Source organism: Xylocopa sonorina, chromosome 11, assembly GCF_050948175.1.
Source record: "Xylocopa sonorina isolate GNS202 chromosome 11, iyXylSono1_principal, whole genome shotgun sequence".
In the NCBI taxonomy this organism is placed as follows: domain Eukaryota; kingdom Metazoa; phylum Arthropoda; class Insecta; order Hymenoptera; family Apidae; genus Xylocopa; species Xylocopa sonorina.
The window spans coordinates 11,008,959-11,027,080 of record NC_135203.1 but is presented as its reverse complement, the minus strand read 5'-3'; the positions used below and the strand labels follow the sequence as shown (position 1 = coordinate 11,027,080).

The window sequence follows — 18,122 nt, the reverse complement described above, 5'->3', positions numbered from 1 at the left end:
CTGGGATACATGCGCGGCGTCCGACTGTGTTCGGGTACTTTCCTCGAGGGAGCTGGGGAAACGAAAAGCTTCGCCGCGAAACCGTATGAAAAGGGGACCGGGTGTACGTTCGAGGAAAGCTTCTCTCGACGAATTCTGGGGGAAGATTTAATCTTCGATTCCCGAGCGGGAATTCGATTTCCGGTTTGCGGTGCTCGGAACGCGTCGCATGTATAAACGCATCGGAATAAAACGGCACGCGCTCGTGCAACGTTGATATAGAGGAAAAGGCGGCGTACGGGGGTGGGTGGTATGAAAAAGGGGGAAAAGGGAACCGTGGCGAGAGGAGATCGGAGCCACGGAGACAACACGACCGAAGTATGACCAACGTCCGATATGGAGTGGCACGCGTGCGTCGTTATTGCGGGAGCAGCCCGATGGAGAGGTGACTCGAAACACAGAGGGGGCCATCGATGGAGAGAGCGTGCGAAACCAGGCTGAAAAGAGAGGGCTAAACAAAGGGTTGTCGGTGGAGGGATAGGGAGACCGAGAGAGGGAGGTGTACACACGTACACGTAGGTGAAAAAAAGAACGGGTTAAAGGGTGGTGCGAGGGAAAAGATGAGATTAAAGGAAGGGTAGGGAAAAAAGGAGGGTAAGGCTCGAGAAGGAGGGTGATGGAGGGAGAAAGAGAGAGACGGAGAGAGGGTGGAATACACTCTCTCTCCGGTAAGCGACGATCGATGGTAGCGATGTTGCCTCCGCTCCTCGTACGTTCTACTTCGATTTTCTAGTCGTCGGAAGGCCGGGTCGACTCGGTTGCTCGGTCGACCGGTCGGTACGCTGGTTGGCTGATGGCTTTTATAAGGCAGCTCTCCTCGACTAGGTTAGAGGGTTAAAAGTGTCCGCGCACGAGTTCTCAACACGTGGACCCCGAGACGCTTTTCCTTTCCTTCTCCATGGTGAACACGCGCTTACGCGGCCCACTTTTTTATCCTCCAAGCGTAACCCCGCCGCCTCCCTATTCTACTCTGCCTACCTACCTACCTACCAATCAACCAGCCAACTCGACTACTTGCCAGCCTGCCTACCTACCCGCATATCTATCTATCCGCCAACCTCTACCCAACTTAGATCGCCTTAGGCTGTTTCGCCTATTGCCGCCGCTGCTACCTTTATACCACGACGACGGCGTTTGTTCCGACGTCGAGGTTATCGGGCGCCTGGTAACTCGAATGTGTCTCTAACACGTGCATCTTTTCCTCGACGGTCGTCGCGTCGAGTCACGCAAGAGCATAATTTTCCCTTTCACCGCCCACCGTGTGTTCTCTATACCTAGAACGCCGACGTAACACCGTGTCGAGCGTTCCGCGCTGGTCATCCGGTTTCTCGATATCGTCGTTTGGCTTCTCTTAATTGTCCCCCGATCACCGGAGAGCTCGCGACTCACAGTCAACCACGGGGTGACGCTGCTCGTTGTTATTATTACGCTTTCGTGTTGCGCTTTAAAATAGCATTACTGTCGTCGAGGGCTCGGTATATTGATTTTCCGGAACACGGTCAGCTTTGAAATTCGAAATGAAGCCGGCGCTCTCTTCCGCCTCGTAACACGGACGGCCGGCTTGATTCCAATCGAAAACTCGTTCGCAATTGTACCTTCTCGTCTTCTTTTGCTTTTTCGCCACCGCCTCGCCAGGGAACGGTGTCTGTTAACCCTGTACATCTTAACGAGGACGCAGCGCGCGGCTGTGCAAATGGGAATCGTGTACGAGACTATTAGACCTCTCGAGTGACCTACTTTTACAACCCGGCTACCCTTTTCTTTTATATAATCTCGATACCGACCAGCGTCATTGCATTATGCATTGTGATCCTGTTTCTCAACGGGAACAGGCAAATAAGTAGCGCTCCGTTCCGAATACTTAAATACAGGCCTCAGTCGCGGTTGCTCCTCGCACCTCGGAACGGTGTCTATGCCTGTGCAACGTCGGCTCGGTTCTCCTCCAGCTTGTCGCCGCGATTTTTGTCCACCGGGAGTCTCGTTTGCACCGGTAAGACAGGTTATATCCACCCAGAGCCGCGGCCTGATAAAATACTCGCCGGTAGCTTTCCTCGAGCTGCTTCGATGGGGTCGTTTCCTCGACGCGAAACGAGTAACGCTTCGTCCCTGCTATCTCGATCGATTCCCCGTGGATCGGGAATTTTCATTTCTCATCGTGTTCCATCAATTTTGCGCGTTCCACTTTATGGCCGCGCGGTCACCGAGAGTAACGGTGCCGTTTGACCCATGACACTTTCCATCCCGACAAATCCTTTCGTACGACCGTCTAATTAACTCAGTCTTGTTCAACAAATGTACGATTCAATTCATCAACGTTTCCCTTCCACGGAACGCGTGCGAGTTTTCCGGATATTTCACTTTCAGCGCGGCTGTCTGTAACAACTCGTCGAGCCACGATCTCTCGTCACGTCCAGTTGACATCGTCCAGTTCTTTTTTTCTCTCTAATCTCGATTAACGTGTAAATTCACGAGACACGAAGCAATCTCTAAAATTTCGTCGAAGCTCTTTATTAAAAATCATTGTCTCGTCGCAAATTGGACGCGACACACGGGGCGTCGCATTAATTACGCGAAAACACTGACTAATTGCGGGCATGAGTCAACGACCTTCCCCTCTGGAAGATGTTCGAGTCATCCGTGGATCTGGTTCTGGCTTGCTCAGCTGTAATCCTTTGTCCCGATGTCGGCTGTCACGAGTGAACGCAGGAATGCGCACTTGCCGCCTCGAGTGCTCCGTGCCGATGATACCTTCGACGAATTGGGGCTTCGGTTTTGCGTAATCACGCCGAGCCGCATTTCTCCTTCCAAGAATTACAAAACGGACGTCACCTTCGTTCCTTGGTCGCTTAAACGATCCGCCGACCGTGAATGGAGCCACTCCGACAAATTGCTTCGCTATCGTCGCGAAAGCGTAACTCTCGCTACCATAAAGTTTCAACGGGAATCAAATTTACCACGTCTTCTAACCTGCCTTTGAGGCCATGGAAAACGCATTAGGTAGAAAACCGTATAACTGCAAAAAGATCGTCGTTTGCCTCCTTTTTTTCTCTTTTTTTGCAAGAATGAAACAATGCGAATTGAAACCGTTAAAGCGACTCGTTTTGAAAATTCTCTGGTATCGGGGAAAAAGAAAAAGCGTCGATAAACGGGTTTTCCAATGACCGCCAGGTACCGAACGGGACGGAATATTGGTAATCGTCGCGAGGAAATTACACGGAATTACATGCACGATTTCTACGCGGTGATCGCGTGAGCGACCCGTACGATATTTCGTTGATGGTGATCTACGCGGGCGGAATGGTAACGATCGATATAATCTCTCTCGAGCGAAATGTAACGCTAAACCCGCGACTGCATTTTCCGTGCACGACCGCATCACGCATCCTTATACCCTACTGAATACCTTCGCCGTGCCGCCTTGCCAACAGCCTTCTCGATATCCTGAATTATCACCTCGCCACGGTGCATATCGTTGACCCCCCTCGATGGCCTTCCATTGTAAATGCAGAATGACGAAACGTAAGCCCGGCTTAAACGTTTCTAATGTCGACGTTCCAGATGTTCCAGGCGCATGGGAGCTGCTCCCCTGCCGCGTCTGCATCCTTCGTTTTTGATACGTGAATTCATGGTCGTTAACTTCGATACTCGTTTTAAAACGTTCGCTCCCGTTAGACGGTTCAGACGAGCCGTACAGAAATGTTATGAACCGCGGAAAACGTTTTATGAACGAAATAGAACGTGGCACAGGTTTCGTGCCGTATCGCGTTCCATATCACGTTCCATATACTGTGTTCGACTCGGAAATTTTTTTGTTCCAATATCCACCCGTATGCCACTGCACGCCCACCCCGCTCGTCCATCCTGGAATTTTTTTCAATCACCCGCCCGTGCACCGATTTTTCCACGTTTCCCGACCCAGCGACGCGCTCGCTGAATACCACCTTCGATTGTACGAAATATCTTATTCAGAACTTTTTGGCCGGCCGCCAGAACTTCTTCAAACTTCCGGCGACGCGTTCGCTTTCGTCCGCTCCATCGATGCCCCGGGGCGAGCCCGTGTTCACGAGCATGTTAATATCGTAATAAAATCAGAGCATTCTGTCGCCCGTATAATCGTGAACGTTTCACCTTAGAGTCGTCGAGCAGTCACGAATTCTGAAAAGAGAATTTCCATCCGCCATCGTAGAACCGATCGAACCGTGCGACGAGGGCTGCCACTTCTGACCGAAGATTATTATCGTACCCCGCGCGAACTCCACGGATTGAAAGGAAACGAGGGAATTTCAATTTTCCTCGGAGAAAGCAGATAGATTAATACGGGAGAAGAACCGTATCGCCTTTGTAACGCGATATTTTATCAATCGACGACGGCCACGATGATATTTTTCATTGGACCCGACGCTTGACATACTTTAGCGTGGAGAGAAAACACCCCCGCGATAAATGTAGCCGTAAAACTTACGCTCGTTCCATTGAATCGACCGTCGGGACGTAACGCGATCAACGAGCGTTGCTCGTCGGCGAGCGATATTTCGAGAGTAACAAAGCGATACACGAGTTTTTTCCATCCCCTTTCCACGGTCTCTTTAAACCGTTTACATCGCGGCTGGCATGGAAATCAACGGGCTAGAGAAGAGCGGATGGTTTGTTTCCGAACGATCCATCGACGCCGATGGTCGATTTATTAGATTTTCCGCGCGCAGCTGCGAAACCTTTTGCAACCGAGCCAGGCACGGGGCTTTGTATCTTATCCGGCTTCTGTGTTGTTCACGGCGGTCCAGTTCGCCGGTCCGTTTCGTCACAACTCACGTGTCCGATGCACCGTGCATGCGGCAAGCGAACGTATTCCAGGCGCATCTCTCTCTCTCTCTCTATTGCCGTGAACAAAGCCGGAAAGAATAAATGCGATCGATCCGCGGGCTAAAATTGACCTGCACCGGACGCGTTCCCTCGTTGAGAGGAGCGATTACGTAGAGAAAGGAGGAAGATCCTTCCTGGAAGCTGGAAGATCGTCGACGATGTCGCCGTCTCACGGTGTGTATTCGGTTATTTACGAGAAGGCCCCGGATCGATCACTTCTCTCGCGCGAGCAGTTCAACCAGACGCCAGGGCGCAAGGTATTTTTCTCGCCCCGAGCATTTATCCGCCGCTTCAGTGGCCCTTTTATATTCGCTGCTATCAGCTGGTTGACGTAGAGAGGAGGAGAGAAGAGAGAAGTGGCGAAGTCGCCCGGGAATTCGCCGCGGGCTGATAATGCAAAGCTACCGGCTAGGACAAATTGATTGCTCTCCTCGTTTCCGACGAGAACCGCTTGTTGCGAACGCGGCCAAACGGGATTCGATTTTCCTCCGAATCCTTTCCGCGATATCCCTCTCTCCGTAATTGGATCTTCAGATTTCGTCGTCGTATTATCGTTTCCCACCTTTGCCATGGCCCGTGCGATGGAGCAGGTCGTTCGATGGAGAGTCTCGTTGCTGGGCAGCCAGAAAGGTCGATCGTCTCTGAACAACGCTTTAAACGTATGCATCAGGAAATGCATAATAAGCAATAAGTATCCCTCTAACCATTTTTTGTTCTCGTCGTACAAGTTAGTTTGCGTTCAACGATGCGAGTGCATAAAATTCGACGCAGCTCGAGGCACGTGTAGCCGGAGCTTAACGCACGTTCTCCAGCTGACGGTGTGCAAATTCGATTTGAATCGGCGCCCGTGAACCAGATGCACCGAGGACGAATCGACGACGTATCGAATTTTCATTGTCAAGCCTTGGCGATACCGTGATTTCGTGGGAACCTCTCAAGACCGAGACACGGTAGACCTTAATGCTCGACAGTGATTCCATTGGGTGTGGAACGGAGGAGAACACGGGCGAAGACGCGGAGCGCGTAATAGGCTTACCCCCGCGACTCTAATTATCAACCGCGTACGCTTAACTCTGACTCTAATTATCGGTTGTGTACGCGTCACAAAGGGGCTTGCTCTATAGACGCGCACGTGTATTCCATCCCCCGACTGGGCCAAAGACGTCAAGTGCATACCGAACGAATCTGCGCCGAGTGGCAATTCCGATACAACAGGCGGGAATCGCTTCTCTGGCACACTGGCGGTGTCTACGGGTGAAAATCTTGTTCCGTTGCTGAAACGCTAGAAACAATAGCTCTTTCAGCGTTATTACTTGACCTCGATCCGTTACGTAAGCTGGTATTAATTTCAAATACTCTGCTGATGAACAGAACCGTGGCTGTGTCCCACTCCCGTCTGTTGACACGAATTGTTCCGAGCTCCTGCACGCCCGCGTCTATCCCGTTGCTTATGTCACTCGTCCTGCCCGTACATACGGGAATCACTGGATTCTTCATCTTCTTGTCGCTAGTGAATCATTATCGACGGCTACTGTTGACACGTTTATTAATTGGGCCAGCATACTCGACGAGACGGTAAATATTACCGATAATGCAATTGTGCGCTGACGGGCAACAACGTTGTTGCGTTATCGATGGCGCCTCAGTCCTTCGGCGTTGAAGAGAGAAACACGAAATTCGTAACCGATTCGTCGTACTCGTTCACTCGGGCAGCGTAAATATTGCAACGGCCTCCGTTACGCGGTGCAATTTCTGTATCGATGTTTCAAGGCAATCCGGTGGCGGTTGCGTTCTCAAGACAGCGAACTGTTCGATGGCGACGGGTGCACTCTTCGTCGTCAAGGCTGCGGGACCTCGGAAATTCGATAATTCACGTTTTCGTGAACATCCGGATCGATACTGTGTCCCGATTAAATCTGGCCCCCAGCGACTGATACACGCGGCATAATTGATCGGTCGACGGGAAAATTTCGAAACACCGAACCAGGCCAGTGACCCGGCTGGAAGAACTCGAGTTTACATAGGTCGTGGCGACGATGAGCACTTTAACCAAGAAATCATTACACCTACTTTAGCTACTCGACAGTGGCTACTCTCGCGCAAACAAGTTCGATCGCAGGTTCCTTATCACCGTTCTAATACCAGTATTCTTCTTCTACCTACGATTTTCTCGATATTTTTAGAATCGCTACGCGAAAGAGGTAGACACTGCCGATAGACCGTTCGGATAAACTCGAAATTAGATGTTTATGTAAATGGACGAACGATAAGGTACACCCTCGCGTTGCAACCTTGCGCTCGACGTTGGATCGCGCGACCAAGAAAGGCGTTCGGTCGGAAAGCTCGAACGCTGGGTTAAAAAGAAAAAAAAAAAAGAAAAAACTCGTCCTCGGTGCCTTGGCGCCGTTCGGTTATCATCGTTAATCGTGTTTTCGCCAGAGTAAACGGTCAAATCGAATCATACGTAACGACGAGCAGGGAGGCGAAGGAGCGCGTCGCTGTAAAACACAGCCGCGTCGATAATATGCCGTGCATTAATTCGCAATTAGTAAGCGTGCGAGCGGGTGCGAGCGGGCACGGGCAGGTCCGCGCGCGGTTCACGCGTTAATTGCCGGCGCGTAAAACGCGTCCAGTCGATCGTCGCCGTCGAGGGTTTTCAGCTGGTTTCACGCGTCACGCGTGGAAGGCCCGTGAAAACAAACCGAGCGGGGGCGTACCTACGGGTTTCGTAATTTCTGCTTTATGTAATTCGCTTCGCGGCGATCGTGGAAGCTCGGAACGAAAGCGGGAGAAAGCGGCCGCGAGTTACGGCTATTCGATTTTGAGAGGATCGCCGTGGATCGTTATACAGCTCGACCCTAACCGCCCCGCGAGTCGCCGTTTCCCTCGGAGAACCCATCGTGCACCTCGTGCGCGATTATGCGCTTTCACTTTTTATTTTTTCCCTCCTCTTCTTAACGGGAATCCGAAATCGATTACGCTCGAGCGTCGAATAAATTCGACGCGCGAACGGTCCGGTCCGTTGATCTTAATTCTCGCGGACAAATCGTGCGGGTTTTTAGCGTTCGAGCTCGTCGCCGTTACATTTTCTGGTTGCCCACGCTCGCTGCGTAGAAACGTGATTCATGATCGGATGATGAACAGCACAACAGGACATTCGTTCGGGCATTATCGTGCGAACACGTTCGATGGTGGTACGCTCCCGGAATATTTCAGAGAATTCGTTGTTGTAGCCGTGGGAGCCGGCCTATTTTCGAGGCCGAATCAATTTTTCCGCTGGCATATTTACCATTCTCGAGTGTCTCACCTTAGCGGAATTGGATCGCTCTGTAGTGTTCCGTGTAGGAAAAGGATTGGCTTCGATAGGATTGCAACCCTTTCTTTTAGATTCGGCGCGGTGATTCGTTGCAGTACCCAACAACTGTAGACACATATATAGACGGAATCGTACGTTTCACCTTCTAACTTCAAAATCGTTGAATCTCCTCATCGCTCGCTTTCGATTATCAGGAAATGATTCGCTAGTTAATTAACCATTTGCTCCAACGAGTATCGACGCGTTTTCGCAACGAGAGAAATCTCTGGCCTGTGGAAGTTCGCATTTCGTACGAGCGAGCACGCGTTTCCAGCGTCTTCGTTCGATGGATGAACGCAAACCAGAACGGAAGTTCGGCCGGATGGATTCAGCGTTGGGAAATACGTATATGCCGGCGCGTAACGTCAGATTTCTGGCTGCTTTTATTAATCGCGAACGATATCGAGGCTGCGATCCGTTTAAAAACGCGGCTCTGCGTCCGTATCCGTTCGCATTCGATATTGTCACGTGCCGTATTAACAGTGAATCACGTCTGTTCGCGTACACGCGCGCACATTAGCCTCGTCTCGGCTGGCACGTGAGATCCGGCACTGATTCAACGCCGTGCTTCGTACTCGTCGATTACATTCCCGTTTAATTCATTCGCGATCCGCGCGAATGCGATTCGAGACCGCGGTCCCAATTGACGTACTTAATCGCGCGCGAGTTCGCGTGAGCCTGACGGCTCCATCGAACGAGTTACGCCAGTCTGCCGATTCTACGTGCCGAAGTTAAACCGTGTCGGGTACACGGTCTCGTGCTCTGGACAGCTCACTCGATCCGTGCCCTGTCGATATTGCGGATTCCGTGGGCTCCTTAAATTCTAGACGCCTCTCACGCTAATGATCGATACTCTTCGACGTCCTTTCGAGGAAGAAATAGTTGGCACGAGCGGACACATCTCCAGAGAGAATCCGTTCCTCGTCCAATCGGTCGTGTTCGAAGTTCTTCAATCTGACCAGCGGTTACGCGTTGAGAAACGAACGCTGTGTTACTTAACCGTCCGCCGTACAATTATTTAATTAGTCGACGAGGTTTACACTGGTCATTCAGAAGCACTTTCGTTCTCAAACATCTTGGTCCCTCCCTCTGGCCCCCGACTGCATAACCGAACAGCAGTCCGCGAAGGCAAAGTTTAACCCGAGGCTCAGCCTCGTCGATTCTCGTCACGAATCCGACGTTGGTAAGGTCGTCGAGGGAGTATCTTTGTCCTGGCGCATACGAATTCGGCCAGTGACGAGACTTTGTATGTCCCTGCGAGCCGAAGCCGAAGCCGAAGCGGACTTTTTCATGTCGTCGTGACATTCGTAGACGCGTACGAGTCCCCTCTGCTCGCGTGCTGATCGAATTATTATAAATTTAAAAGTGGTTACAAGCCTCTGCGAGCAGTAATAACCGGTAACCATAATACCGCATCGACCACGCACCACGATGGCCCACAAATCTGGCCAATCCAATTTCTCACGTGAAGTGCAATTAACGGAGGAAGTCGTCCCTCGATGGAGAATTATTGCGCAATCACGATGCCATCGAAACAGAGACGGAGACGAACGTGGCAGTATAAACCCGGCATAACTAGCGTTGTTTCTTCGATGCTAGCTATTCGGGGGAACGTGTTTATCGTTATTTAGAAGATCCAAGTTAATATCGAGAGTCACGCCTATAAGGATACCTGCAATTGCGAAAAACACGCTTAAACGCTTGCTTAATCGATCGGTTTCTCGAGTAATTTGGTAATCGAACGTTTATAAATATTTATGCGCCGTATAAAAAACCGTATTAATGAAATCGTTGACGCGTGCATGATTTATATAATTAGCAATGTTTGAACGTACACATTTAGACCCTCTATCTTTCGTTCTGTTGCAGGAAAAAACCTCTACAATAACGAGCATGTAGCAATTAAATTGGTGAGTTCATTAAATTTCGAAACAGTCGCGCGACTGTTATCTGATAAACCCCGTTAGTGTCACCACTTTTTCACGATAGAGATAGATACCGCGAAGGTTACTTAATTGTCATTAACGTTTCGACTTGGTGTTGAAACCAATACTAACGTGTCTTCTCGTTTTTGCAGGAACCAATGAGGGCGAAGGCGCCGCAGCTACACTTAGAATATAGGTTTTACAAATTATTAGGTACACATGGTGAGTATCCACGCTCGAAATTCTACAGCCGATTTACTTGTCGATGGTTTCACGTTCTAATCGATCTATGTTACGAATCGTACGACAGAGGGTATACCGGAGGTATACTACTTCGGTATTTGCGGGAAGTACAACGCAATGGTGATGGAACTTCTCGGACCCAGCCTGGAGGACCTGTTCGACCTCTGCGGTAGGAGGTTTACCCTGAAGACCGTTCTCAAAATCGCGACACAAATCGTAAGTGGAATTCAGATACGAGACAGCTCCGTGCGCAGAAACAGTGATCGTTTAATTGTCGCTTGTTCCCCACAGCTCCATAGGATAGAGTACGTTCATAGTCGGCATTTGATCTACCGCGATATCAAGCCGGAGAACTTCCTGATCGGACGATGCTCGACAAAACGGGAGAAGATTATTCACATCATCGATTTCGGACTGGCCAAAGAGTACATAGACCTGGAGACGAACAAGCACATACCGTATCGGGAACACAAAAGCCTGACGGGCACGGCGCGTTACATGAGCATCAACACGCACCTTGGAAAAGGTAACTTTTACTTCTCCGGTTTAGATATCTGTATAGACGGGCGGTGCCTGTCGTCACCGTCCGGTGTCGGACCATCCGCAAGAAACTCTTGAAACTTCACCGCGTTGCGCTCGATCTACGGACCTCCGGAGAAAGTTGTAAACGAGCACGCGCCGCGACGCGGCTATGCCAAGCCCGGCGTCGATGCTCGCCCGCGACGATTCCACGCTCGTTTCAATTTCGCTGCTGGACAACTGTTACGTAGCCGTGGAGCAAAAGTAACAGAATAACAGCGTTTTCGTTTTTGCTTTCATAATCAGAGCAGAGCAGAAGAGACGATCTGGAAGCGTTAGGGAACATGCTGATGTACTTCCTGCGTGGTAGCCTGCCGTGGCAAGGGCTGAAGGCGGACACGCTCAAGGAACGATATCAGAAGATCGGCGACACGAAGCGGAACACGCCGATCGAGGTTCTCTGCGATGGCCATCCCGAGGAAATGGCTACGTACTTGCGGTACGTGCGTAGATTGGATTTCTTCGAGACGCCCGACTACGAGTACCTGAGGAACCTCTTCCACGACCTGTACGTGAAGCGAGGTTTCGTCGACGACGGCGAGTTCGACTGGACAGGCAAGACGATGGTGCGTGATCCATTGACGCTCAAATGATAGTTCTATATACACACACGTCACTTTCTCTGTTATCTCTTCGCAATGCATGCAAGAAACGAAGACAGAAATAATAGGAGAGGTTGCATGACGGTCGATTATGCCCAGAGACGAAGCACGTATCGCAAGAGTCGATATCGGAACCTTCATATAGCCGTAGTTCTTCCTCTTTTCTTTTCATTTCCTTTTTGATACACGATAATAACGATTCTCATACACGATATGTATAATAATGTCAACGTTACTATTATTAGATTATATAAATTAAAAGATTTTCATCAACGATATTCGAGATTAAGTTTAAATCGAGCGGTACTTTGGTCGAACGTGCCGTTAGTATGCACACCAATGTGCACGGTAGTTTAGCTGTATCACGTAGAAACTCCGAGATATCGTCTCTTCTGGGTAAGTAAGTCGTCCAGAGTACATATTCCTTTACAACGCCTTTTCTCTCTCCATACGTTCTTAGTGAAAATCATATTTCACTGATTTTTAACGTTTGCATGCTGCCCCCAATGTATCTCTAGCCATCCAACTTCGAGCAGCTTAGAATTCTGAGGATGGCTCCTCCCTCACATATTGGAAAGACTAGGTCTGATAAGGTGGGTGATAAAGAGTACACCGTGGCACGCGTTTCTAGTACCTGTACACAGACACACGCACGCGCACGTGTTCCGGTGCTTGTATATCGCGGTCGTTTCGAAGAGCACGATATTTCCGTTAATACGTACGGGAAGAGGACGCACCGTCGAAATAATTTGTCAAAGAAGCGTATTAAAAAGAAAGAGGAGAATCGCTCGCAAAGCACACGGAACGATGCTGGAAGCTTATCGGCTTTTATTTCGTCGAGCATGAAAATCTTATTCCTCTCCTTTGAGACACGAATATCGCGTTCTAACCGAGATTCACATTTACAAGCCCGCAAGAAACGCACCAGATTTCCGTTCACCACTTTAGCATGCACCTTTTATATTCCTCACCTACGTCCTGTGTTCAATTATCTCATTTACGATCGATACCACTCTTTTCCCTCTCTTTGCTTGTATGTTTAACACTTGCATTGTAAGAAAGCTTGTATACTAGTCTTTTGCTTGTATTTTAATTATCTCCTATTTCAGTCGAATCAACTGTATAGTTTCTACTAATTAATTAGGATGCTTTCTGTTTCCAGAGAATATTAATCACGATATATTGCTTTCGTTTCAATATGAATGTCCATTTTATCCTCTCCGGTTCGAAGAGCAATGTTCGAAATGTAACAATATTTATCTGTATCTGTCAATTATCGTTTCATTCCTGCCTCCAAGTATGTTATACGAAATTCATCGATTCGTAAACACTGTCTGATAACAAAACATTCCACTGAATGTAACATTTGTGTTTCGTTTTCAGTCTACACCTGTTGGATCCGTACAGACTGGACAGGAGATTATTGTATCGTCGAATCGTACTCGGCATCCGCATAAGGTACGCATATACTTTCATTCCGAGTTCCATACTTCGTTTCTTTTTTTTCCGTTTCTCTATTTGAAAAAAAAAGGAAAACAGCATGGATGTGTGAAGCTTAGCTATTTCAAATAACAGCATGAGTATATATACACCTTGTCGGTAACGAAACAGATTTTTCTTTCTCGTGATACAATGAGAAACAGAGAATTTGATGTGAGGTAATTTTCGTAAGAGACATTCGAAACAGACAGCTGAACTTGTCTTCCCGAAAGCATTACATAAACGATTTTATTCTTTTGCGAAACACGGAAATCACCGGTATATAGGAATGCGATGATTTTGAGGAAGATGTAGTCCTCATGTTGGATGAGGTTAACGTCGAAGGCAACTATGTAAGCCATCAAAAATTTTGTAATGCGCTGGCCCTACTTCTTCATGCATGTACTATCTTATCTTAGATGTCCGGGATAATACTTGAAAGTTCGTATGCAACGGTCGGCCATCGTGCAAATGAAATTACGGCTTCCTTTTCATTTCCGTGCAGCTACCGCGAGCATCGAGTGCATCATTTTTCAAATCAGAACACATGTGTGAAGAAACAACCTAGAGAACACGTTGTATTTAAAATCCCTGTTGGCGTATATCCATCCAAGTATCGTTTCCATCGTTGACGACAAATGTTTTCACGTAGCTAGTTACGTAGCTCATCGAGTATCGAGTAAATTAAATGTCATTTAATATCGTTCAGTGTATCTGTTAGTGCATTACACGTACCGCATTAAACGCATCAATTTATCGAACGATACGAGAATGTTACACCATGCTAAGCGGAAGTCAGACAGAGTGAAACTGAAAGCGAACTAAATGTCATCGACGATGTTCACAGTAGAAGGAAGATTCGAGTCGGTACCTCTAAAGCGTCGTACTATTTTTTTGAATTTTCTTTCTCCTTATTGCTTAACGCGTTGAAAATTGGACTCTAGTGCTTGTTCCTTTAGGATGTGACAGAGCCAGGGGTGGGAGGCGGGGGCGGTAAATGGGTGGTGGGAACCTCGAGGACAGATACTGCCAAGCAATCTGGAGCTGGCGGTACGTTGACACCCGCTGATAGGCACGGTTCTGTACAGGTGAGTAGAATCCACTTGCGAATCCACTGTGCCGTCCATTACGTCCGTCTGTTTCACTCGTCTATCCGAAAACACCTACCCCTCTTTTCTATTTTCTGCCGTATATTTTTCGCCCGTTCGATTTCCGGATTCCATTTGAGTCGACAAATACCGCGAGATGTTGTCACGACCGCACGATTATACTTTTCTCTGTCTAATCGATGCTTCAGCCAAAAATACGCACCTTTTTCCAATCAACAGTTGTACGATTTAAAAGAAAAAGAAAGTAACAGCGTCTTGCGTTAACGATTCCATTCAATTGGTACGATAAAGCTTAATTTGTCAGTTTACGTTCGAATAGGAACAGACTACGCACCCCCTGTCCGTGTTACCTACTTGTTCCCTTTGTTTTCCACTTTCTTAGCCCAAGAAGGTGTCGTGCAGACGCGTCTACGAAGTAAACCGTTCGCTCTATTTCTAGCCAAAGCAACGACGGATTATGGTCAGTTAGAAGTATATGCAAATTGGTTTGTTGCCGCATGCGGACGTTTGTTTCGTTGATCGATTCGCCTCTAATTCAGTTACTACTTCACTAATCCACTCTTAGGGTGCGTGTGCGTCGAGCACGTCTTGGTACCCACGGTCGCTGCCTACATGGTGAACAGTGTCGCGATGTCGTCTCTAAATCTTTCAGAAATTCAGACAACAATTACATACATCGAACAGACAATTTTGAGACACTGCTCGGGATGTAACCCGTGACCACGAGCAACGAGGCATCTTCAGCGTACATGCACCCTTACTTCCATAATCGTGTTTTCTTCTCTTTCTTTATCTCTCTCTCTCTCTCTCTCTCTCTCCCCCCTTTCTTTTTCATTCCTGAGTTTCTCAAAGTTCGAGAACATGTATGTAATTCGTGAGCTCTGCTTTTGAAGAGTAACTTGTTAACCGAGTTGATTAGCCCCTACCATGTTTTTAGAGTTTCACTTCGTTTGTATTAACAATGCCTCATGAATATAAAGTGCCGCTTGTTTCACGCAAATTATGGTCTTAGCCCTCCAAAGTAGAGGTTTACACACGTGTATATAAATACATATGTTTATTTCGTATTTCGTGTCATTAGTTTGGTAGAATATTTCAGTACACATTAGATACGTTTCGAGTTCATAGCATATGGAATCTCATATTAAAGATATTAGTCGAGCAGTCGTAGTTCATTCTGGAATCTAATTTAACGCCCTTTTATCTAGCTGTCCACGGTCTTTCGGATATTAACGTGTTAATGTACCTAGGTGGTGTCCTCGACGAACGGAGAACTAGCCAATGACGATCCTACAGCAGGACACTCCAATACGCCAATTACAGCGCCTCAGGAAGTGGACATGGTCGATGAAACCAAGTTAGTATTGCGATTGCTTCGTTTATTTATTTCTTTGTACGTTGCGACTAGTAAATCACAAATATTCTTTGATAAGCGAGAGATAAATCACGATCGAGGGAAAGAAACACTTATGTAAATAGTGCATGCATACGTAACTTATTGGAGTTTTATACCACGGAAGTAAACAGAAACTGTCGTTGTACGGTGTAGACTAATAATAATATAGTAGACTAGCAGTAGCGGTTATACGTTAATAGCTGATATCACATCCTTCTCTCGTAGTACTATTTTTTTCACCCGTCCTTAGCTAAAATGTCCTGTCTAACAAAACTTCATTTCCCGAGAGAACTGTCTTACAAATGGTTTTTCTTTTTTTTTTTTTTATTACTTTGTAACGTGTCATTACTCGTACCCTTATTGCATGATACATGTTAAATATCCTGTCTGTCCTATTTCAGAAAGAAATGTTTGCCGGCAAAAAACCGCTGTCGTGGCTGCGGAAAGATCCTCCATCGAAGTATATATCCTTCTACGTCCACTGTCGATCCTAGACCAATTCCTGAACTTGGTTTATTAATCCAGTACAAGTGGCCGTTAAAGAATTTTTTGTTGCACAACATAAAGGCAAAATATAGACTTAAATAATTATTATTACTTATCAAACTCTGTCTATATGTACATGTACATATATCTATCTGTTTGTTTAAATATTTAACGAAGGAAACGGTGATATAGACGATGGGCGAATTATCAAGGATAAACGATTTCGATTACTAGTCAATACGGTATCGTTGTTTGCGTTGTTTTATTTCGATAAGTGACGTCCGCGTGTGTTCCTCGCCCGTCCGGGAATAATGTTATTTAGCCACTTAGCGAATTGGTTTGAGAAAACAAGCTCGTTTTGCCGCCGCTTTGGAATGCCTTGTCGTGATGCATGTTGGTGTCAATAGCGTTAGACGATCAAAAGGAGACGACTCTAAGTCCTATTAGTGTTTGGTTTATTTGCAGATGCTGTTGCTTTTTCAAGCGGAAGAAGAAGAAAAGTGGAAGGCAAAAGTGACTGTCTGTTATAGTCAGTCTTGGGGGGGCGATACAGTGCGCGTGTAACAGAAGTGCGGATGAAGTTTTTTTTCTGGGGGACCCATGTCGCGGCAGTGCGAATCGGTAAAAGAAAAGAGAACGAAAGAAGGGAAAACGCAAGGGGGCCGTGGACAAGAGAAGCTGCAGCCGATCACGGAAAGGGGGATGTACGCCGTGTTACCATTGCTACGTGCCGGAAGTAGCGATCCGCTTCTCAAGATTTGGTGCTGCACACCATCGCCACGAATGACACGCCGCCGTCGTTAACAAATTAAATCACCACACAGCCATCATTATTACTGCTATTATTAATTACTCTTATCATCATTACTATTATTATTATCACGATTAACTTTGCTCTTCTTCTTTTCCTCTTTACGATTACTATTATTATTATTATTATATTATATTATTTTATTATTATTTTATTATTATTATTATTATTACCGTTTATGATTATCATTGTCATTTCGTGTACGATCATCGTTTAAACGAATCAACATCGTTCTTCAATGTTGATGTTACCGAATAATACTGTGTAAACTTGTCACTGCTGACTGAGGACAGTCGAGCCGTCGGCTCTGATCGTTCAGTAAACGGCAAATCGGTCCACCTACGTACCATACACGTGTAAGAATAAAAAAATTGACGTGCCGATGGTGAAAGAACGTGTTTGTGCCTACGACTCTCTCATCTTATACCGCGGTGGCGCTCTTTTTTTTTCTTTTTTTTTTCTCTTTCAACAAATATCGTAATCGCGAAATGTGTTACGATACGTGTATTAAATCGTAAAAAGAATTGAAGCTGAGACCTCATTTTACTCAAAGTCCCGGATAACGAGCGTAGCGTACTCCTGCTTGTATCGAGGTTTATAAAAAAAAAAAAAGAAGAAGAAGAAACAAACAAAAACTTTTGTGGAGTCTGATTGACTGGAAAGGCATGAAACTGAAAGGGTGAAATTCGTTCACGTATATGTATGTACCTATGTATGCTAACTCCGATCAGTTCCAAACGCGTTCACTAGTAGAGCGACATTCTTAAACTTCGCGATCGCGTAAGTTACTTTTGCCTTCGTTCTTCTTTCAACGACCATCGGAAGCAAAGCGATCGAATCTAATCGAGATTCACACGACATTTACACGAACTCTTGAACTTTTTCATTGAATTATTTTTTGCTTCTCACTCGAAACTTCCAAATATTTTTATTTTTGCTGTTATTAAGCGTCTGACAAATAATTTCCTGTTCAATGGAAAATTATCCATTCACGTTCATCTTGTACACTACACGAAGTATAACAGTATTAACGCTATCTGTGTAAGTAACCACGAGGATTCGTGCTCTCTCTCTCTCTCTCTCTCTCTCTTTCTTTCTCTCGCACTCTCACTCTCACTCTCTCTCCTTCTGTCTGACACGCTTTATTTTTAGTTAACAGTTATTAACTAATTTTTTTTCTGTTCGCAAATAATTTTTTACGCCTACACTGCCTATCGTTCTTCTATATAAGTACACGA

General features: G+C 46.8%; 1 protein-coding gene across 13 annotated transcripts in view; it reads left to right on the top strand.

The window, feature by feature from the left end:
* Positions 1–17,344, top strand: part of Gish (casein kinase I gish) — a 40,156-nt gene extending 22,812 nt beyond the window's left edge. Inside the window, exons 2-11 of one of the 13 annotated variants that reach the window (XM_076904967.1) lie at positions 10,124–10,164; positions 10,332–10,401; positions 10,490–10,638; positions 10,714–10,948; positions 11,248–11,567; positions 12,122–12,196; positions 12,987–13,061; positions 14,042–14,170; positions 15,442–15,548; positions 16,539–17,344. In XM_076904967.1, the coding sequence (XP_076761082.1) occupies positions 10,124–10,164; positions 10,332–10,401; positions 10,490–10,638; positions 10,714–10,948; positions 11,248–11,567; positions 12,122–12,196; positions 12,987–13,061; positions 14,042–14,170; positions 15,442–15,548; positions 16,539–16,590 (1,253 nt within the window). In that variant the 3' untranslated portion in view covers positions 16,591–17,344. Of the gene's footprint in view, positions 1–10,123; positions 10,165–10,331; positions 10,402–10,489; positions 10,639–10,713; positions 10,949–11,247; positions 11,568–12,121; positions 12,197–12,986; positions 13,062–13,369; positions 13,436–14,041; positions 14,171–15,441; positions 15,549–15,988; positions 16,193–16,520 lie in introns of those variants that run through there. The other 12 variants (XM_076904966.1, XM_076904971.1, XM_076904968.1 and 9 more) reach the window with 12 other exon arrangements.
* The last annotated feature ends 778 nt before the right edge of the window (positions 17,345–18,122 follow it).